We start from the raw sequence: 21,805 nt of genomic DNA, 5'->3' as shown, positions 1-21,805 counted from the left end.
ATCTTGAAGGTGCCTCTAGGACCATGGCATAACCCTTATCCTAATGCAAGGTGCAGCAGAGAAGATATCAGAGGAATAAATCCAATGCATCCATGCATCTGTGAATTCTGATGCTGCAGCAAGAAGCAGGCATAACAAATTCACAAATGCAAGAAGAGAGAGATAGCAAACGATACCTGGTAGTGTAAATGCCTTCTTTACTGTGGCAGTGAAGCAGGGATTGATGAACATCTTGCTGCGTTTCAACCAGTAATCATGCATATACGTTGACTACCCCAACCGTCCATGGACCATGTTGGTAGTACTTTGCTTATGCTGTTCCTGCATCTGTGGCCACCGATGACCGGCAGGAATTTACAAAATCATACAGTTATTACATGGTTATCAACCTTCTAAATCTTTGAAACCATGGTATAACTCGTGATAGCACGGTTTTCATGATAACCACGTGCTTACCGCGGTAACCGTCAAACCGTGAGGCGGCGGAAACCCCCACCCCAAATGGTTTCGTGCCGGCAGCTGAAGGCAATGGTTAAAAATTTATGATCGCCCTTTCTATCGGGGGAATTGATAAACTGAAATTTTGAAATATTTCGATCTGAAATAATTTGAAATGTGTACATATTTTTGTCAAATCTATATAATTATAGTTAAATTCAATAAAAAAATTGAAAAAAAAATCAAGGGGGGATGGGTGGAATTTTCTAAACCTAGCTACATGAACCTTCCTCGTCATCCTCTGTCGTCCGTGCACTCAATAGACGATCGAGATGGCCCGAAGGTGCATAACATCGTGGAAGACCCTTTCATGGGAGATTTGCACAAATTTTCATGGTGCATCTGTAGTACACTAGGATTCACATATTTCTACGTACTAATATATTATTACAAACATATATTTTTTAATCAGAGTACTCGGTAACTTGTATTCTATTATAGATTCGTTAGGAGCGAACGGTGTATGGTATTAAGACCCATGGTTTAGCTCACATGGATACACAGGAGCATGTAGTGATGTAGATGCAGGTGAAGGTGCTCGCATATCCGTGCATGGCGTTTGTTGGGACAGAAACGCGGTTTCTGCGTGCGAAAATTAGGGCATAAATGCAGAGCCATGCTCAATAATAAAATCGCCAACGTGGCGCTGCCATCACCTGCTGTTTCATGGCGCAGCAAAACCTAACCAAATATTGCTGCAGTGCAGTTCAGCCACATTCATGGCTTGCCTTGCTGTTCTTCAACTGCCATCTCTCACAACTTGATGACATATTAACTGCATCAGATGATGATGGTTAACCGTGCAAAGGTCCAGGCAAACCTGCACTAATTAATTTGATTTTGATTGCCTTCATCTCAACGGTGCCTAGCTTCTGGTCTCTTGCTAATTAACTCATTGCTTTGAAGGAGAGTGACCATGGCTGTTCTAGTTTTTTTCTTTTTTAAGAAAAAGGAAAGCAACTGATTTCAGAAACTTTGATTACTGTCGTCTGAATTTTCACATGTTCTTTCAGGGGCTTCTTGTGACCCTAATTTCGTGCTTTTGTTTCTGTCACCATCTGAATTTGTACATAATCTGAGGTAGTATGTTACAAATTTCAGTCCTTAACAAAGCTAAAAAAAATTGCAAACACTGAAAACAGCTGGTTTTTCTCGTGAAAACCAGCGAAAAACCCGTACAGCCCTGAGACGATCAGGGTGGTTCGGGTTTCTCAAAAACCATAACCCCACTTGAGCCTTCATAATCCCGATTCATCTCTCAGCTTTAACGAAGAATGAATGTCAATTGGAATTTGGATGCGAAGATCGCTGGAGGGAAGAGGGATGATGCATCAGGACAGCATTGTCTGAACTTCTCAACTGCAGGCAGCCCTCAGCTCATGGGCATCCATCATGGAGTTACTACCCATGTTCATAAGGGTGGTTATGTGAGAGATCTCCTTCGGCACCGACGCCGTCAGGACCTGCAAGGCCAACCCCAGGATGATGATCTTTCAATTTCAATACCTGACAGCAGCATTTACCAATCCAAGGTCCAAGCTGTACTATAGATGATTGGAGGGAAGAGAGTACCTCGTGACCAGACTCGGTGATGAGGACCTCGTCCTCGATCCTAATTCCGATGCCCCGGTACCTATCTGGGGCGTTCTCTTTCAGTATTGGCACCGGTGGGATGTAAACCCCGGGCTCGATCGTTATTATCTGCGCGCATACAGGATCTCATGTCAGCATTTGAGATTGAGCTGATGTGAAAAGTTGATGGCTTGGTTTATTTAAGCCATGAAATATATTTGGTAAAATACAGTTCTTATGAAAATTGTTGTTGGAGGTTAGTTGGGTGTTTTATCCAGATGCATGCATACAACGATCATTAAGAAGCTTAAAAATAATTAAATAACTAGACAGAAATGAATGAATCATCTACTCACAACTCCTGGCTCCAAGGGTTTGTCCTTGCTAAGCTTGACGGAATCATGAATATCCATTCCTAACGAGTGACCTGGGAGACAGCAAGACAGAGTTAAGTTGGTCCCCAGGGCCCAATCCCTTGCATTCAAGGAGAAATCTTAATGGACAGAGTGTATGAACCTATTGCTGTTGGATTCAAATAATTGTATTGGATGGATTTCCCCTTCTCTAAAATTCCAAGTTCTTGGAAACCCTTTATCAACATCTTGACCTGCAAATGGAAGATTTGAGATTTGGATCTTTTGAGTTTTTGTGAAATAAAAATTTGTATCTACAATGAGTAATGTTGATAATACCGAATGATTATGTATCTCGTTAATGCTTGCGCCTGGTTTACAAAGCTTTATGCATTCCTTATTTGTCTCCAGTATCAGGCTGTATAGTTCTTCCTGTGGTCAAGGTGAGGACTCGGAGTTAGAAGAAGTAACAAAAATAAAACTTCTTAACTTGTATACAGATCTAGCATTTACCTGAGCAGGTGAAAACCTGCCACAGGGTGGCCATGTTCGAGTCAGGTCGCTAAGGTAGCCATGATACTCACAGCCAACATCCATGAGCAGTAGTTCACCTGCTTTGACCTGTCAAATAGCTAAAAATAACTTCACAAGAAAGATAGCTCTGACATGTGCGACAAGAGAAAAGTCTGTTTACCCTTCCGTCATTTCTTGAGTAGTGTATTACACTGCCATTTGCTCCACCACCAACTACAGGATGGAACCTAAGGTACGGCAATAAAAAGGAAAGGTAAATCATCTGAGCATGGACCTCATATTTCCCATGCATATTAACTCAATATCTATTAATTAACAAAGTGAATGGACATAGAATCATGCTACTAGTACGGCAGTATATGTGATACCATACAGTATTATACAGGGAAGTACAAAATGCTTACGCCATTCTTTGGGCACCCCTCATTTTGCACTCATACTCGATCTTAGCTGCCAGTTGGCTTTCCTCCCTATGGGTCCTAGATAGCAACATCGTTTGTAAAAGAGACTGTCCAGGTAGTGAATATGATGTCAGCACATAGAACAATTACAATGGGTCAGTGAGAGAGTAAGTCGCTTGCAAATTTAGTTGTTTCGTCTTATTCTGCAGCTTCTGTATTGCATACTGTCAGCTTGAACTAGAAACTCTAAATGCAATATATCAACACACCTGTTTTTAAGGTGGTCTAGTTGGAATACCAAATAATGGTGTGGGCATATTATGTGAGGAATAAATGGGGCCATGCCTATCCAGAGGGGCAGGGGAATAAGTGCAAGATGGTGTCATGCACAATCATGGACAAATTGTATGTCCTTACATGTTAGTACTCTACGCATATCAAATCATCAGTTAATTATCTCATTGGCTAAGAGTACAGCATGTGCCTATATAGTTCTGTACCAGCAATCTTGTAGCGACATCAAGACCCAACTTCCACAACCAGCAGCGCTATTCTCTTAGATGAGATATCAAACTCACTTTATTGTTTTTTTTCTATCCAAGGCTGGACTGATGAAGTAAGGCCATCACCTCCTAACAATGCGAGAAGAACAAAATAGAAGTTTAACCAAATACCTGAGAAACAATAGATGCTGATTCTCGCATCAACCCAATTTCTGATTTTGACTTGATCCACCGCAGTTCATCAGTGTAGTATGCAATATCTTTTACTTTATTATTGAGTGATGCCCTACGAAAGGAATCCAAGTTCTTATAAGATGGCGAAAGTGTCTTTACATTGTGATATACCACTTTTGACCGCTCAATCATTTCAGGAAGGATCTGCATTTTAATGGTAGTTATGTCAATGGCGCGTCATAAAGCAGTACCACTAGAGGAAGGTCATTAGGAGGTAATAGCTAGTGCTCAAAAGTAATGGGGGATTTTGGGGTGGGGGGTAAATAAGGTTACCTTTTGCATCTCACTAAGTGGAAATGCTTTGTCCGCTTTGAAGAAATTCTCAGCTGCCTCAACTCCAGCTGTCTGACCTTGCCAGACCACATCCTAGCACAATATTACAATTTCTAAGAATTATGCAGCTTAAGTAGAAATGGTACTAAGGAAATAAGACCTCATCATTACCTCCTTACTTGTATCTGGCATGAACATACACAGACCAGTTTCCTCACTTAAAACTGCCACACCACCAGGTTGTGCACAACCTGTAATATACAGGTAATCACCATTCTGTCTGAATGAGTATGGCACTACATCAGTCATCATCTGCTGCTCTGCGGACGCAATAATGGCCAAGCTCTTCTCTGGCAGAACCTCCAAAAGCTTTTTTCTTCTGAAGATGTACTCATCGCTAGTGATACCTGGTGTAATCTCTCCTTCAGCTAATAACTGGTTCATATTGTTGCAGCATTATAAAATAATAACTCTTAAGTAGACTTATCTTTGATTCTTTTACAAGCACACTAATAAAAGTATAAAAGTAATGAAAATAACATATTAGATATTGTTTTGTTTGTTGGAACTGGGAAGGTAACAAGTAGAAGCCTTGTTTTGCCTATTAAGACTTGCTTCTAGGCAGTTTATTGAGGCTTACTAAAGAATTGCAAAACTTGAATAGGTTAACCCAGCTTATAAGCATCTATAGAATTATAATCCAAAAGGACAAATTCCCACAACTTTAATTTCTCAGTAAATAGAACTTATTGGCTAAGATCTATAATCAAGGCCAAGCTTTATCTGACTGAAAATAAAAATTGCACATATTCTATATTATTGTGCATAGTGATTATAAAGAAACTCTCTTACGAAAAATCAAATTTTCGTAATTTGAGCACTCTCATAGGTAATAAGCCTGCCCAATGAATTGTATCACCCACATATCAGAAAAGACACCGAATTGGCAAATAGGCAGGTTCAGTTTGCTTAGCCATGCCACCCAAAACATTGATCTTGCAAAAGTTTCTTAGATCACTGCTTTGGTTCATTGTTGCAATTGGGGTTTCACATATTTCCCTATCCCCATTGGCCCAGGAGTTACTTAACATTGTTACAGCGGTACTTTTAATTTTTGTATCCTGAAGTTAGCCAGAAACCAAATAGGCTAGCAAATGTTTGAATACCATCACTGGAAAATCAGAAGGCCATAAAAAGAGAAATTATAAATTATAATGTGACTGCAATTTCACACCATCAGCTAGTGCTATTATGTTACCAACAAGGAAGTACCTCAGGATGAGATCGGGGTGTTGGTTGGCCAACATCAACTGATCTGGTGTTGTTTGCAACTAGTCGTACCAAATTTTGAGAAGCGGATAAGAACCGAGGTGCTGCCTGCGTTCAAAATTCCGACAAAGCATAAAACACATTTGAACGTTGTACAAAAAAACATAATTATTTTGTTCATGCCTACGAACTAATCAATGATATCAAATCAAAGTATTTTGTTGTCTTTTTAATTCAGCTGCCAATGCCACTACTTACTGACAAGGGGTGGATGAGACATGCAATCCATCTAAAGTTCACCAATTACCAAATCTCGAAGCATTTTTGACAATTTGACATGGTACAGTGGATCTCGCACCAACAACTCACTCAACTGAAGCCTAAAGCAAGCACCTCAATATTTATCATCTCTAGGACAATACCATTACTCCTACTTACCAATCATCAAAAGTCTGAAAAGAAGTCAACACCAATCAAGCTACATGTACATCTAGGCATCTATCTTACTAGCTAATAATCGAGAATGCAATAGCAAGCATAACATTTTGAACAATTCCATTGAAATAAAGAGTACTACAAACCCACACTAACAAACTGAAATTACATCACCTACCCAGACTCCAGCACTAGGTGAGCTACTCCCAATCCAATTCGGACAGAAGGCCATAGCGAAGAAAAGAAGATCAAGGATGAAATCGAACGAACTGAGCTCCGAGACTGCATCTTTAAGCTGATGCTTCCTCAACCACCCGCACAGGGTCAAGAGAAGCTCGCGCCAAAGTTTTTCTTTTTTTAAAAAAAAAAAAAGCATCAACCGCACTGAGTCAAGAAAAGCTCGCACAAAACACACACAAACACACGCATAAATAGTCAAGAAAAGCTCGCACAAAAAATAAATCGTCGCGTAAAGGAGGCGCCACTCCAAAACCCTAGAATGGAAAAAAAAAACCTAAATCACAGCAAGAACAAGTAAAAGAAAAATCGATATAAACTGGGGGAGCAGCCCAGACGAAATCCCCCAGCAACAACAAAAAAAAGTTGAGAGGAAGTAGAATTCGATTGGGAGGGGTGGAGTGAGTACCTCGCCCCCTCGCAGGCTCCTTCGCAGGAGCCGCACCGCCGTCGCCATGGCCGCCGCGGAATCCGCCGCCGCCGCCCTAAACCCTTGCTTTGCTATGCTGGTTTTTTTTTCTTGTTATTATTAAGACAACTATTTGACCCGTATCCGTATGTATCGGCTTCTATTCTGGCCCATTATAAATTGATCTGGCTCATGCTTTGGGCCGAATTAACGCGTACTTTTGGGCTGAATTTGCAAGCAATTTTGGTCCAATTCACATGTTTTCCACTTGTTTTAGCAAGATATTGGATATATCTTTTAAAAAAAATTGGATCCTTTTACTCTGAATTCCGTTAGAGAAGAGATTTAGGTGGTGTACTTTTTTCATGAAAATGAAGATAAAGATGAAGATTAAGTTTTTTACGCAAAACGAGATGGTATTAACATATGATTGATTGAGTTTTAATTATTACAAACTTGAAAAATAGATTAATATGATATTTTAGAGCAACTTTCATATAAAAAATTTTCACGCGAAACACACCGTTTAACAGTTTGAAAAGTGTGTCACGAAAATTTTAATCTTCATCCAACTCTTGTTGGAGAAAAGAACAGATATTCTCTCTATGGACCTGTTCGGTTGCCTATTTTGCGGCTGCGGTGCACCCGGCACGCCACACGCACACGGCGCAGCTTGCCGAACAGGCCCTATTGCACTTTTTAAAACTCGTGAAATGCCAAGTTGGTACAAATACGGAATTGAGAAACGCTATCAGGCTGAATTCGCACGTAGTTTGGCCCAATTCGCAAATGTTTACGGGCCAAAGTCACAGATAGTTATGGCTGAATTTATACATACTTCTGGACCAAATTCACACGAATCTTTGGGCTCAATTTACACGTACTTCAGTTAGTGAGACGTATTTGTCAGTGAGAGACTGAGAGAGGCTGTAATTATGTACCCTGGATTGTTAATTGCAAAATGGTATTATTTAAGGTTTAGTTTATATAATTTGAAGCTAGTTTTGAATGTTGAGAATTTAATTTTATACTACCATAGCCCAGCTAAAATTATTCTTAATTATAACAAAAGGAGTGCATGCATAAATTGCATATATCATAAATCAATAGGGGTTCAAAGTAGTGGAAGGTGGCTGCAAACCATACAGTCAGCATGAGCATAGAACAACTCAACAGATGATATGCATCAAAAGAGGGGTCATAAGTTAACTTACAACAAAGCATATTGCCTTATTTCCAAACATTTCAAATAAAATTGGACAGAAACTCTTTTATTTTATCAATAAAGGGCGGCCGAGTAGGAATTATATGGCCCATATCATGCTCAATAACAGAGCGACAACTCTTATCAAATCGATTCGCGAGTTCGGTGCTTGCCCTGTTTGCTATCTGCCTGTCATGATCTTCAGAGTTGCCAAAGCAATGAAGCGAGGGGAGCTTAATTGGCTCACCGTCAAAATCACTTATGATCGGTGCTGGATAACCAGAGCAGAATATCCCAAACCTGAATTTGAGGGAGCCACAAGTCTTCTGCTGCTGTCTGCAGAACAAGGCTGCCATTGCTGCGCCCTGGGAGAAACCAAGAATGCCGTCAATGTTCCCCATCTGAGAGATAGCATGTTCAAGGTATGCGTATGATTCCTCGAATCCATCAGTTTGTTGCTGATACTGAAGAGGGTCGAATGGTGCATCTGCAATCTTCCAGTCATGCTCAGCGTAAAAAATTGAGTTTGGAGCAACTAGCCATGCGTATTTTCTCTTTGGTGTGCCAGATGGCAGTGAAGATCTGCCAGAGCAGTGATCTGGATTTGGTTTGTACACAAACGAAAGCTCATGTGGAGCATCTATAAAGACAAGATCGGCAATGTGCTTTAGCTTCTTGGCAAGTGCTGATGTTCTTCCCTTAAAATTTGATGCATTCTGACGGAAACCATGCAAGCAGAGGATCTTTAGCTTCTTCAGCTGCTCACTACCTGTACAGCATTTCCACACATCAGAGGACGCCCAGCATCAAGAAATGCAAGTAGATATAGCTGACTTGAAGACTGAAATGAATGGAACAACACATGTGCATGTTCTTTCAAACAAATACACAGGTTTAAACAAAATGGAATAAGTTACTGAATCTTTGCTCAATATGCACGTATCAACATGGAGTGCACGTATCAACATGGAGAGACTTGCTGTGGATAGTATATAGCTGGGAGAGTACAAAAGCAAACTGATACAGACCTTACCATTACTCCTGGGAATGGTTGAAGTTGCACTTTGATTAATAATCATTGGTATTCCAAAGTCAGAAGAATCTATTAGCTCTGACTCTGTTTTGCAACCTTGCCTTGGTGACGTTTGGCAGCATTGCTTTCCGTTCTTTTGGCACAACTCGCAAACATAATCCTTAGTGGAATCCTGGAGAAGAAAGAAATTTAGTAGGCAAATCTTGTGGCATGGAAGCACATATTTCAATAGCAGAAGTTAAGATGCCAATCATTAAAAGTTACTTAAAAGGAAAGCAATAACAGGTATAGGATCCTATCAACCTGACATGTGGAGCACACTAGCACCAGCATTCTACAATGGCTGCAACGACAACGGGGCGAGTAGTCATCGAAAGAAGAACCACATAGCAAACAAGTTCCAAGTATGTTCTCTTTTAGGCTTCCCACTGAAATCCTGATTATTCACATCAAAACAAGTTAGCAGTATAGAATCTAAGAAATCTTCAGGACAACAATTCCACTAAGGAATTGAGTGAAACTACATGTTAACAGTACAGATATAGTTGTACCTATGGTCAAATACAAAATTCTTCCCTTCAAAATAGCCACCATCTGGGAATCGCTCCAGATATCTCTGAATGCCACCATATAGCTAACGCGAGCATAACAAGAAATGAATGATCAGTTGGCCCCAAGCAATGAAGCAATGCACACTACCACAACATCTTCAACACTATTTCTCGAAGTGTCAAATTACCAATTCAAAAGGGTTGCAATACCTGAAATACGTTCTCAAAGCCTTCACCTTTCGAGCGGATATATGCCGATGCCATCTCACACCGTATACCTCCAGTGCAGTACCTGAAAAATACAAAATCAGTAGTTAGGTTGATCACTTCAGAGATGCCAAAGTCTATCCACAACAGCAGGTTGTTCAATAGTTAATTTGTAAGATCCAGTCATATATACATCATAATTGATTTGCCGCGGAGCTTCTCAGCATGCTCATCTATCCACAACGGCAGGTCACTGTACTGCCTGATTTCTGGATCCAGCGTCTCCACGTTCGGTACACGGAACTTGCCAATCCGTGTCTCGTAGACATTTCGCGCATCCAAGACAACCACTTCACTCTTCTCCACGGTTGCTTCAGAGTCCGAAGTAGCTCCTGCTATAACAAAACCCCACCTTAAACATTCAGTACTCAATTTTAATCCAGAGAATCGCAATATGGGGCAAACATCAGTCTCAGAATCCACTGACCAACACTTTGGAGTACCGAATGGAACTCCGCAGCCGACAAATGCCTCCCGGCGCATGTAATCTGCGGGGTTGCCAACGACGGGTTTGCACAAAGCGTTACCAGCTCCTGCCAATTGCAAGAAACAACTCAAAATGTAAATGTAATTGGGACAGCTACGAGGTTGCATCGAATTCCTGAATGGTAAGAGGAGAAACACCTTGACGAGCCGAACGGAGAGCGAGGTGAAGCCGCACTCCCTGGCGACCCGCTCGTCGACGGGGTCGTCGCAGGAGGCCAGCTTGAAGTCGGTGCCGTCGAACAAGGCGTTGGAGCTCATCTCGGCGACGTGCTTCTCCAGCGCCGCCATCCTCCCCCCGAGCTAGCAGACACCACAAATCCAGAATCCAGCGAGGTCAGCGAGGAGCGACCCCCAAAATGGCTAGAGCGAGAGAAGGAGGATGCTCACTGTGGCGTTGACGCCGTCGGGGCCGACGCGGACGCGGCCGACGAGGGCGAGAGCGCGGCAGTGGGACTCGTAGAAGGCGGCGAGCGCCGCGGCGTCGGGCACCTCGGCGTACTTGTAGTAGAGGAGCACCCCGTATCTCCCGCCCTCATCGCCGCCGCTGCGATCTCCTTGCCCCTCCTGCCCCCGCGGCGGCGGCGCCGCCGCGTCCATGGCTCTCAGCGCGAAACCCTAGGCGGCGGCGGCGGGAGGAAGACGACGAGTCCACAGCGAGTGGGCTTAACCTAGCCGTAACACGGCCCACGTTAACTTTTAATTACAGAAGCCACTTGTTAATATTTGAAGTAAATTTCATGCATTGTATCAGTATCACTAACAGGGTTGGTTTAGCAATAAATTTATTACAAAACTACATACTTACTAGTATTGCATTTATCATGAAATTACATGTAATTTTAGAGTTTAAATTCCTAGAACCATTGTTATGTTGGAGATATAAACATTACAGTTTTGTGATAGTTTTGTTGCTAAATACTCCTATATAAGTTTGTGACACTCTGTCTTAAACATGTAGCTATATGATAAATTTGATATTAACTTTATCTTTTTTGATACACTGAGTTAAATATATAGTTTTATGATAGTTTGTTTAGGTCAGTGAAAGTTACTCTAATTTTTATTTCCACACGTATTACGCTCTCTTTTATTACAAATTTACGTGGACTTTCGGCCGAAATGAGGCGCAGTTGTGGGCCTACTTGCGCGAACTTTTGGCCCGATTCTGGTAGGGCCTATTTACTCACAAATTCCACCTCGCGAGGATCCCGGTCCACCAAACACAAGGCCTTTTTGTTGCCTATTTATGAGTGGAATAAGCTTATCTGAAGTCCCTTTAACTTGTCAACAAATCCCGATTTTCATCCTTCTTCAACCGAAAAACCAGATACAACGGATCCCTCAACTATTAAAATCGGTGCAGATGAGGTCCCTCGACGGTTTGATGGTGGTTTTGGCTGACGTGGCACCTACATGGCATTTGATGTGGCGCTTACGTGGCAATTCTATCACTGAAAATAATAAAAAACCATGGGCCCACATGTAAGTTAAAAAAAACTGGTGGGCCCCAAGTGGGTCCCACATGTCAGCTCTCTCTCACTCACTCTTCTCATCTCAATCCCCACCTCTTCTTCCTCCTCTCTCCCCATCTCACATATCTTCACATCTCTCCCCTTTCCTCTCTCCTCTCACCGGCGGAGATGCGGACAGCGTCGAGGCGCGGCCTCCTCCACTCCCGCCCCCATGGGCCTACCGCCGGCTGCCGCTGCCCTCTCCTCGTCGCCTGCCGTGCCTGCCTCCGCCGCCTCCGCATGTTCCCGCCGCCGCCGCCGCTTCCCCCTTGCCTCGGCCTCCGGTGGCTGTTCTCCAGCACCGCCTTCCGCCCCCGCGCCCTCCTCAGGAAAGGTCGCCGCGCTCGCCTCCACCGGCGACCGAGCAGGAGGGGTCCGGGCACCGAAGCGATGCAGTTGTAGTGGGACTGTGGGAGCACCCCGTCGATCTCATCCTACCGGGGGCGAACATGTCGAAGCAGATGGCACAGGTGAGCCGCCTCCGGTTGACCCGCGTGGGCACGGTGCTGTTGCCTACATTCTCCACCCCGTACGCCGCCGGCGGCCACCGGCCTGTACACGTCGCCGTACACGATCATCTCGTCGTCGCCGAGCTCGTCGTTGAGCCTCGCGATCATGTCCTGGAGGCCGGCGTTGAAGCGCTCGACGACGGTGTTTTTCTCGTCGGTACACGCGCCACCGCTCGCCGTGGCGCGCTCCAGCGGGAGGCAGCCCATGGGCGGGAGGCCGTTAAGGTCGACCTTGCAGGCACCGAGTGCGTGCAGCTCGCGGACGAATGAGTACGACTCGGCGATGCGCCGATGCCGAGGAGGTAGTCGCCGTACGCCACCGCCGTGGAGTACTCCGCCGCTTGGGCGTGCGCCATGGCGTAGTAGTTCTCGAGGAAGTCGTTGGTGCCCATGCTGACGACGTAGAGCGCCTCCGACAACGTCGCCGCCGCCGCGTCTTCGTCCTCCCGGAAGCTTTGAAGCCTCGCCGCGTACTCCTTGAAGTAGTCCAGCTCCTTCCACATCGGCAGCACCGACTGCACGACGCGACCTCACAAAATTACTCCATGGATGCCATGTGTGATGTCACCCAAGAACACCATGAAAATGTAGCTAAGCTAGCTATCGTTTTGCTCTAATGGAAGGCTAACGAAAAGATCAGAGGTGGCATTGTCGTAGCCGGCGCCGGCGGAGGCGAAGCATGCGCCGGCGGCAAGGCTGCTCATGTTGACGCCCGGGTCAAGGGCCGGGACGAGCGGCGGCAGCCCGAACGCCTCGGAGTGAAGTCGACGGCAAGGGTCCAGATGAGAAGAGTGAGAGAGAGAGAGCACTGACTTGTGGGGCCTACTTTTTTTTTAACTGACATGTGGGCCCATGGTTTTTATTATTTTTCGGGGATAGAATTGCCATGTAAACGCCACGTCAATGTCACGTGGGACGAATACCGAGTCAAATTAGCCACATAGGCGTCACGTCAGCTAAAACCGCCGAGGGACCTCATCTGCACCGGTTTTGATAGTTGAGGGACCTGTATCTGCTTTTCCGGTTGAAGGATGAAAATCGGATTCGTTAACAAGTTAAGGGACCTCAAGTGAACTTATTCCTTTATGAGTTGGGCCCATCACTAAGATTCTTGCCACTGCCTAATTGGTGGGCTCAACTGAGTCGGCCCATTTGTGGAACCGGCCCATTAGGAAGTGGGCTGATTTGGGGATGAAACATCTGGGCCCACTGGCCAGCCCGGCCCATGTTCCATCTTATCCTCTTCTCTTCGCCGCCCATTTCGCTCCGCGTCCCCCGCAACCCAAGAACCCCGGCGAGAACCTCGACCTCGCTCTCCTCGCCCGCCACCATGGAGGCCACCGCCGCGCCGCGGCCGCTGTCCCTCCTCGCGCGGCAGCCGCAGCCGCAGCCGCAGCAGCTGAGGCTGAGGTTGCAGCGGGTCGCCGCGTTCACCGGAGTTGGAGGCGGGGGGCGGCGGCTGATGGTGGCCGCGGCGGCCAAGAAGAGGAGGGGGAAGGGCGGGGAGGGGGAGGAGGAGGAGGAGAGGGTGGACACCCACAGCTTCGCGCCCAAGGCCGGCGAGGCCACCGGGCCGTTCCCCGAGGCCGTCCTGCTCAGGAAGGTGCGTTTCTTGTTACTGTTCCAACTCACCGCCGTGAATTATGGATAGAACGAAGCTGTGGTTGGTTTCTTGTTAGTCGCGGAGAATCGAGGAATTGGAGTATGACAGTGGAGGCTAATGGCGAGATTGTGTTGGATGTTCTTATGTTGAGGAAGTAATAGCATGATTAGAAATACACAATTATGATGGCTCCATGGCTGATTTTGCTGCTGTTTATTGTGAGTAATGCGGTTGATGCATTGTCTTGTCCAATGGTGGGTTGGACACCAGTTTGTCTGATGAGTTTGTTATTACTACTTTGCACGGCTGGTGAACAATGGTAATCACTGAATTACCAGCGTTGTGAATGCAGATACAAGCTGCAACATTTCGGGTTTAGCTACAATGTTTGTACTAGTGATCATGGAGCTTTACTGGATCTTGTCTGCTGACTGAATTTGCTCATAGGTTCACCTGCTTTCAACTTTAATTCTCGAGGGCATGTTGCTCTTTGTCTTTGACTGGGTTCTGATGACCAAAAACGCTGTGCCCATTTGTTTTAACATAGTTGATATTGTTTAATGTCATGACAAAGAATGAAATTCATTGTGTTACTCGTTTGTTCTGTTGGCTTTTTTACAGAAAATGGTGAAAGATGATGGTCAAGTTGCACCTGAATTTGCTGATGCAGATGAAGGTGTTATTCATTTTCTTTATATTGTTATTTTCCTTTTTGTGTTTCATGCAAATATTTTAAACCAGTCTAACCAAATTTTTACTCATTTGCAGAAAAGCTATATGAGTTTCTTAATATCCAAATGGAGAGTGATTTAAATCTGAAAAGAAGTAAGATCTCTTTCCTTTCCTCATTTACTGAGATAGTTTTTTTTTTGTTTGTTTTATCTATGTCCAGTCCATTTGTGTTATTATTTATATGTGGCAATACTAAATTAACATGACTAACTTTCTCCCTTATGCAGTGCGGCATTATGAAGTGGTTTACCTAATTCATGAGGATCGTGTGGAAGAAGTTGAAGATGTTGTATCAAAAGTACAAGGTGCATTTCTCAACATGCTTCTCTTGTACAGCTGTTTGAAGTCAGCAAATTGGAGTTATTTCACGAAAGAGAAAAAAAAAACTAAAACTCTCTTAAAGAGTTATCTCAGTCACTTTATGGCAAATAAACATAGTTATATGTTATATTTATGTGCATAGGAGACTCTCGAAGAGTTAATCTCAGTCATCTCATGGCTAACAAAAATAATTGTATTAGTATATGTAGGAGCTTGACACCCATGGATGCAGAGTCATTTCCTGCCAAATTACTACTATGTATTTCTTTTATGCTCTATGTCAAATCTTCAGGGCAGACAAGAATATTCTTCGATTGTTCAGGAGTTAGTGTTTGTCTGCTTTTTTCTTCTTTTGGTCTAGCAATTTAATTATTAGGCTTCTAATTACCAATATCATTTTATCTATCGCAGATTTTGTCAGAGAGAAGAAAGGAAGGATATGGAGGCTTAACAATTGGGGACTGCGTAGACTTGCTTACAAAATAAAGAAAGCAAGACATGCCAACTACATCTTAATGAACTTTGAGATACAGGCAAAATACATCAATGACTTCAAGACCCTGCTAGATAAGGACGAGAGAATCATTAGGCATCTCGTGATGAAACGGGACGAGGCGATCACTGAAGACTGCTCTCCCCCACCAGAGTTCCACACCCTGCGAGCTCAACAACAGTATATGGATGATGAATACATTGATGATGAAGATGATGGCAAAGAGGAGCAGGAGCCGGAGGAGGATTGGGATGACAAGGGTGAAATGGAGAACGCTGGTTATGAAGATGATGATGAACCTGAAATTATTCTTGTTGATGAAGTCGAGCGCGATAACAACGAAAACATTAGAAGAAGGAACAGGACAATGAAAGTAGAGAAGTACGCAGCTGAGAAAGTCTTGAGGTAGCTTAGATGTCTCTGTTTTCATTTAGTCTTAGTGTAAGACTACCCCTTTTTTTCTATACAAAGGACCCACCTGTATGAAAATATGACTACAAAGTAATCTCAGCTGAGTGCATTCCATGTATCAAATGACCACTGTTTTGATGATAAGTTCATTAGGTGTTCCCTTGTACCTGAAGCTCCTATTCCATGTGATTTTGTGTGCACCACCACTTATACATAAAAGGAGAAATGAGGTGTGATGATGTGATCTACAGTCTACACCTTCCACTTTAGAGAGATCTTTTATGGCTATATTAGCGTATCATGTTTTCTACTCAAAATGTGTTTTTTGAACTTTAAACATGTGTACATTTAAGTGGCATCGATCTCATGTAGATCGTCTATACAATTATTATACTTGTGGAAAATTGTTGTATATACTCACCCCTCTGTTTCATATTACAAGACGCTTTGACTTTTTTTAAAAAAACTCAAACGTGTGTAAGTTTGTCAAAGTTTATAGAAAAACATAGCAATATAAAATAAACATAGTATCAAAATATATTCAGTGTTACATTTAATGAAATTAATTTGGTATTATAGGTGTTGCTATATTTTTCTATAAATTTAATTAAACTTAAAAAAAAATTAACTTAGAAAAAAAAATCAAAACACCTTATAATAAGAAACAGAGAGAGTATTTTGCATCTTACGCTACATTTATTTGCCATCCGCATTCTCATTGTCTTTTTTTTTTCTGAAATTGGGTTTCTGCCCTTCACCATCAACTATGATTATAGTCCACTTTTGCATTTGCCGTGCCGTTTTAGGGACTCTTGACGTGGACGTAACCACAGCAGCCGGGAACTGTACTGTGTTCATCAAAGCTTGAGATTGTTCAAGAGTTAGTTGCAGTTTCAATGTTTCATCACAAGCTCAATAAATGTTTGAGTACTGAATCATATCGATCGATCCATAAATAGCATTAAGTTAGGGAATCTCTCAATCGTGTTTCAATTGGTTTTTGAGATGGTCAAGATTTGCAATCTGCCAACGAAAGCTCATCCTTGCATGTATGCAGGTGTACTGTACATCATCTTCCTGCTTCACATTATCTCGACGAGTAAAATACACTGCTGATCCTTAAACTGAACTTATGCACGCGTGTAATTTAGGATCAAACTTAGAAAGTTCCTGTTTTTTAGACTTTAAACTTGTTAAACATACCATTGATAGTCCACATTGGGCATGGTTTTGTACTTCTCGTTGAATAGTGTATATATATTCATCTATGCATGATATTGACACTTGATCATTATTATTTTTAAACGACTCACACAAGACGGACGGTGTGAAGTTTTATTGATAGAGCATGAGAAAAAAAATATAAGATTACAACCTTTGAAGGTCGTAAGTAGGAAAAAGAAATAAAGAATATCTTCACCCACACACCGACAATGCGAACATAGAGAACCAGGAGAAGGCTAGCATCGGACTGGCCGCCGCTGAGCGTGACCGAACTTGATCATTATTTTCTTGTGATTATCTCTATCAATCGATACTGATCTGTTATCTCTACGTACTTAACCCTTTCATCATCAGTTCCTGCATGTAGCTACCAAAATCTTGGTAATTTATACATCTGTCCTTCCTAACCAAAATCTGAAGAGCTATGAGTTCTACTAAAAAACAATACTGAAGAAACTGAAATCTGAAAAAGGCAAATGAGGTGACAGGTAATCTGTTGAACCGTTCTGACCTTGTCCTATGTACGACGTAGAGCTAATTATCATAGATTTCCTTGAGTACATGGCCATGATCTGGAAAAATTCTATATAATAGCCTCACCTATCCCATTAACGATCAATCATCTCTGTTTAATCTCAGTATTCTTCAGTGACTCAAAACATTAAAAATGTTTTTTGAAAAATTATAACAATAACAGCGTTTGTAGTCCAACGGTTAGGATAATTGCCTTCCAAGCAATAGACCCGGGTTCGACTCCCGGCAGACGCACTTTTTTCCTTCCCATTTTTTAGTTTCAAATATGGCATTTTCATCACTAAATTCATGTGTTAAATACCTCTCCACATTTTACTTTCAAAACACGCCCCTTTTTTAGTTTCAAATATGGCCCTTTTAGTGAGTTCATTGTAAAATTTACTATTTTCAAATATGGCCTATTGGCCTTTTGAGTAACTTCATATTGGTAAACTTCTCTGGATGGAAGAAATGGAGTGCATGAAAAATGTTTTGTTACCCTTTTCTTTATTTATTATTTAACCAGGCTTCATGTGAAAGTTGGACAAAATACAGCAGCTTCAACCATCCAGTGGTTCAACATTACAAACTATAAACTTCTCTGGATGGAAGAAATGGAGTGCATGAAAAATGTTTTGTTACCCTTTTCTTTATTTATTATTTAACCAGGCTTCATGTGAAAGTTGGACAAAATACAACAGCTTCAACCATCCAGTAGTTCAACATTACAAACTATGGGAAACTACACATCACATAGCACCGTTCTACATTTTACAAAAATTGAAACAAATCCATGACCAAACAAGAAATATAAAAAGAATAAAACAAAGTGTATATTTACAATAATGTTTCCAGTATTTATTGTATTTTTTTACTTCTCTCTTCTCATACGCCTCTATATATGTATATCAGTATATCTATCACTGGTACCATACTCCTCGATTCACTGACACGTGGGCCATCCCCTTGTCAGCGAAGCATACTGACGCTCGATTCTTTTTTTTAAAAAAAATTATTTCATCCGTCCCAAAATAAGTGCAATTCTGTATTATTCATGTCTAATGTTTGATCGTTCGTTTTATTTGAAAATTTTTATGATTAGTATTTTTGTTGTTATTAGATGATAAAACATGAATAGTACTTTATGTATGACTAATTTTTTAATTTTTTTATAAACTTTTTAAATAAGACGGATGGTTAAATGTTGAACATGAATATCCACAGCTGCATATTTATTTTGGGACGGAGGAAGTAGTAAATTACTTGGCGCCGACGTCGCCGCGGCGGCGGACGACGCCGTCGTTGCCGGCGAGCATGAGGTACTTGTCCTTCCTGGTGAGCATGGTGCTCTCGTACCCGAGCGCCTCCGCCACCCGCCGCTGCACGGCGTTGGCCAGCTCGGTGCTCGCCGCCTTCCCCTCCCTCACCGGCGACGCGTCGACGGCGGGGAGGAACTCCACCGTGTAGCACATCCTCGGGTTGGCCAGGTAGCACAGCGCGTCCATGGACTTCCACCCGCCGGCCGTCGTGCCGTGGAACGCCGCCGCCTCGGCGGCGAGCGCCACGGGCACGACGCCGTCGGCGAGCTCCGCGAACAGCGGGCTGAACCGCAGCAGGTACGGCTCCCGGCAGGTGGTCCCCTCGGGGCAGACGACGACGTGGGCCCCCGCCTCGAGGAGGCGCGCCATGGCGGCGCCGTCGTGGGCGCGGTCCCTGGCGAGGCGCACGGTGGCGCCGATCGGGGAGAGGAGGTCGGAGACGCGGCTGAGGCTGTACGACACGGCGCGCACGGGGCGGTCCAGCGCGATGGACACGTACACCGGGTCGATCAGCGTGCGGTGGTTGCACACGTAGAGCTGCCCGCGCCGCCGCTCGCCGGTGGCGCGCCGCGGCGGCGGCGTGGGCGTGGGCGGGGGCGAGCCCCTGAGGCGCCAGGACTGGCCGGTGGCGGCGAGGAGGAGCGTGGCGTGGCGGTAGGGGAGGGCGAGCGCGACGGCGAGGCGGGTGGCGGCGAGGGCGGCGCCGAAGGGGAGCCAGACGAGCATGGCGGCGGCGGCGAGCGGCGTCGGGAGGAAGGCGAGGCGGCCGTCGTGGAAGACGAGGGGGCGAGGGTACTCGCGCCGCCGCGGCAATGGCCGCCACTTGCTCTTCTCCTCGTGGCTCACCACGTACACCTCCTGCAAAATTAGCCACGATTTAGTCAAGCAATTACGGAGTACAACTTTAGTTACACTGATCAATCTTTTAAATTAGGTTGAGTTCTTTCCCCAACTTTCCAAACTCACATTCTACGTTTTTTCGCGCACTCTTTTCAAATCACTAAATGGTACGTTTTTCTAAAAGAAAAATTTATATGAAAGTTGCTTTAAAAAATCATTTTAATCCATTTTTTTTTCAAATCACTAAACGGTACGTTTTTCTAAAAGAAAAATTTATATGAAAGTTGCTTTAAAAAATCATTTTAATCTATTTTTTATAAAAAATACTCCCTTTGTTTCAGGTCACGAGACATTTTGATTTTGGTCAAAGTCAAACTATTTTAAATTTAACTAATTTTATAGACAAATATAGTAATATTTAAATACTAAATGAGTTTCATTAAATAAATAATTGAATATATTTTCATAATAAATTTGTCTTTGGATGAAAATGTTACTATTTTTTTCTACAAACTTGATTAAACTTGAAACAGTTTAACATTGACAAAGTTAAAATGTCTTATAACAGAGGTAGTAGTAAACTCTTAATTAATCATAAAAAAATGTGTCGCTCCGTTTTACCTGCGCGGGAGGTAAGAGTTCCCAACCTCACCAGCTCACCTCCCGAACACAACTAGGTCATTCAAAAGCATTTAATTGATGTAAAAAGAAATATATTTAATATTATTTTTTTATAGATTGGTCAAGCTTGAAAAGAATTTTCGCTAATAAAAAGAATCAAACGAGTTGTAATATAAAACAGAGGGAATAACTATAAACACGAGAAAATTTTCATTGGTGATTTTACCTTGCAAAATGACACCAAAGGACTCCGGAGCAAATCCATGGATCCTCCCGAGAAACCAACGACGTCATCGACCCCTTCCATCGCCCTCCTCACCTCCGGCGACGCCGCCGCCACCTCGCCACCGTCCTCCATGACCCCAGTGTAGAACCCCCACACCACCTTCATCTCCCTCGCCGCCACCACCACCTCGCCTCCTCCCTCCGCCGCCGCCATGTACTCTCTCAAGAACGGCTCCACCATCACCCTCGGCATGCTGCTCGCCCACACCACCGTCGCCGTCGCCGCCGGCGACGAACGCCGCCGTGTGAGTGTGACGATGGCGTCGACCGCCTCCTTCCCGACGTCGTCGAGGAGCCACCGCGGCAGCACGGTGCGGCCGGCGCGGAACCGCGACTCGCGCAGCCCGCAGAACGCCACCGCCGCCATGGCCCTCACCGCCACGTCGCCGCCGCCGGCGCCGGCGAGGAGGGAGATGACGGGGTAGAGGAGGAGGAGGAGGAGGCCGCGGAGGAAGCTCCCGGCCTCGACGGCGACCAGCATGAAGTAGGGGAAGAGCGAGCGCGACGACGACGAGCGGAGCAGCGCGCCCTCGACGTCGACGACCATCGTCACCGTCTTCTCGCCGCCGGCGGAGAGCCGCGCCGCGGGAGGCGTGCACCCGTGGACGGTCACGGCGGGAACACGCGGCGGCGGCAATGTGGCGGCGCCGCCGTGGAGGAGGAGGGAGAAGAGGGCGGGGAAGAGCTTGGTCTTGGCCATGGCGTGTGGTTGCACTTGCACACTTGCACCTCTACATGGCGGACTCATCGTATGTATATATAGAGGTAGGCAATGTGAACGTATCTTTGTACACATCAAATTTATTACTCCCTCCGTTTTTTAACATATGGCGCCGTTAACTTTTAAACACATATTTGATCATTTGTCTTATTTAAAAATTTTATGTAAATGTATAAGATATAAATCATGCTTAAAGTATTTGGAGTGATAAAACAACTCACAATAAATTTATAATTACGTAAATATTTTTAAATAAGACGAATGGCTAAACGTGTGATAAAAAGTCAACGACACGTCATCTATTAAAAACAGAGGTAGTATACTAGTATATTTTACCCTAAAAAGATAAAAATTCTAATAGTTTTTAAGAGTATAAATCTATTAGAATTTTTTCTTTTCCGTTGACCCCCGTATATGATAAACTTAAAAGATGAGACTTTATA

The 21,805-nt window shown here is 43.9% G+C and overlaps 4 protein-coding genes, 1 non-coding gene and 1 pseudogene across 9 annotated transcripts; 2 read left to right on the top strand and 4 right to left on the bottom strand.

The window, feature by feature from the left end:
- Positions 1-1,459: 1,459 nt before the first annotated feature.
- Positions 1,460-6,804, bottom strand: LOC4352534 (intermediate cleaving peptidase 55, mitochondrial). 4 transcript variants are annotated; one of them, XM_066306377.1, is made up of 15 exons: positions 6,719-6,804; positions 6,525-6,566; positions 6,251-6,423; positions 5,641-5,745; positions 4,540-4,803; positions 4,369-4,461; positions 4,033-4,239; positions 3,362-3,465; positions 3,118-3,184; positions 2,937-3,044; positions 2,763-2,855; positions 2,587-2,677; positions 2,427-2,497; positions 2,071-2,199; positions 1,460-1,961 (listed from the first exon to the last, which is right to left on the bottom strand). In XM_066306377.1, exons 3-15 carry the CDS (start codon positions 6,302-6,304, stop codon positions 1,854-1,856), a joined length of 1,494 nt encoding a protein of 497 aa, XP_066162474.1. In that variant the 5' UTR covers positions 6,305-6,423; positions 6,525-6,566; positions 6,719-6,804; the 3' UTR covers positions 1,460-1,853. The 4 variants fall into 4 exon arrangements, with proteins under 4 accessions (XP_066162474.1, XP_015618084.1, XP_015618085.1 ...); XM_015762598.3 differs by having other exon boundaries at positions 6,251-6,566; XM_015762599.3 differs by lacking the exons at positions 6,251-6,423; positions 6,525-6,566.
- Positions 6,805-7,874: 1,070 nt separating this feature from the next.
- LOC4352533 (rhodanese-like domain-containing protein 6) lies at positions 7,875-10,929 on the bottom strand. 2 transcript variants are annotated; one of them, XM_015762754.3, is made up of 9 exons: positions 10,647-10,929; positions 10,398-10,559; positions 10,201-10,306; positions 9,907-10,108; positions 9,717-9,798; positions 9,507-9,589; positions 9,259-9,391; positions 8,956-9,127; positions 7,875-8,691 (listed from the first exon to the last, which is right to left on the bottom strand). In XM_015762754.3, exons 1-9 carry the CDS (start codon positions 10,854-10,856, stop codon positions 7,964-7,966), a joined length of 1,878 nt encoding a protein of 625 aa, XP_015618240.1. In that variant the 5' UTR covers positions 10,857-10,929; the 3' UTR covers positions 7,875-7,963. The 2 variants fall into 2 exon arrangements, with proteins under 2 accessions (XP_015618240.1, XP_015618241.1); XM_015762755.3 differs by having other exon boundaries at positions 9,907-10,105.
- A 1,166-nt stretch (positions 10,930-12,095) lies between these two features.
- Positions 12,096-12,905, bottom strand: LOC107279688 (GDSL esterase/lipase At2g04570-like; annotated as a pseudogene).
- A 642-nt stretch (positions 12,906-13,547) lies between these two features.
- Positions 13,548-16,005, top strand: LOC4352532 (protein REGULATOR OF FATTY ACID COMPOSITION 3, chloroplastic). Its single transcript, XM_066306524.1, is given in 5 exon segments — positions 13,548-13,882; positions 14,504-14,629; positions 14,632-14,707; positions 14,842-14,919; positions 15,347-16,005. Coding segments are annotated over 5 exon segments (1,044 nt in total). The 5' UTR covers positions 13,548-13,609; the 3' UTR covers positions 15,838-16,005.
- A 1,754-nt stretch (positions 16,006-17,759) lies between these two features.
- Positions 17,760-17,831, top strand: TRNAG-UCC (transfer RNA glycine (anticodon UCC)). Its single transcript has one exon. It is a non-coding gene; the product is annotated as a tRNA-Gly (tRNA).
- Positions 17,832-18,196: 365 nt separating this feature from the next.
- LOC4352530 (probable glycerol-3-phosphate acyltransferase 3) lies at positions 18,197-21,560 on the bottom strand. The gene is made up of 2 exons (XM_015762747.3): positions 20,583-21,560; positions 18,197-19,753 (listed from the first exon to the last, which is right to left on the bottom strand). Exons 1-2 carry the CDS (start codon positions 21,435-21,437, stop codon positions 18,836-18,838), a joined length of 1,773 nt encoding a protein of 590 aa, XP_015618233.2. The 5' UTR covers positions 21,438-21,560; the 3' UTR covers positions 18,197-18,835.
- Positions 21,561-21,805: the final 245 nt, after the last annotated feature.

This window comes from Oryza sativa, chromosome 12 (assembly GCF_034140825.1).
Source record: "Oryza sativa Japonica Group chromosome 12, ASM3414082v1".
Taxonomy (NCBI): domain Eukaryota; kingdom Viridiplantae; phylum Streptophyta; class Magnoliopsida; order Poales; family Poaceae; genus Oryza; species Oryza sativa.
This window is presented reverse-complemented; position numbering and strand designations above follow the sequence as displayed.

Bases quoted from the DNA above. Each gene is read 5' to 3' on its own strand.
- LOC4352534 (XM_015762598.3), bottom strand. From the start codon at position 6,448: ATGCTTTTTTTTTTTTTAAAAAAAGAAAAACTTTGGCGCGAGCTTCTC. The intron at 4,240-4,368 runs GTAACCTTATTT...ATTAAAATGCAG, and splicing joins CACTTAGTGAGATGCAAAAG to ATCCTTCCTGAAATGATTGA. The intron at 3,185-3,361 runs GTAAGCATTTTG...GCCGTACCTTAG, and splicing joins AGGGGTGCCCAAAGAATGGC to GTTCCATCCTGTAGTTGGTG.
- LOC4352533 (XM_015762754.3), bottom strand. From the start codon at position 10,856: ATGGACGCGGCGGCGCCGCCGCCGCGGGGGCAGGAGGGGCAAGGAGAT. The intron at 9,799-9,906 runs GTATATATGACT...TGTATTTTTCAG, and splicing joins CGCGGCAAATCAATTATGAT to GTACTGCACTGGAGGTATAC. The intron at 8,692-8,955 runs GTAAGGTCTGTA...AATGCTGTACAG, and splicing joins AACCATTCCCAGGAGTAATG to GTAGTGAGCAGCTGAAGAAG.
- LOC4352530 (XM_015762747.3), bottom strand. From the start codon at position 21,437: ATGTGTACAAAGATACGTTCACATTGCCTACCTCTATATATACATACG. The intron at 19,754-20,582 runs GTAAAATCACCA...CTAATTTTGCAG, and splicing joins CTTTGGTGTCATTTTGCAAG to GAGGTGTACGTGGTGAGCCA.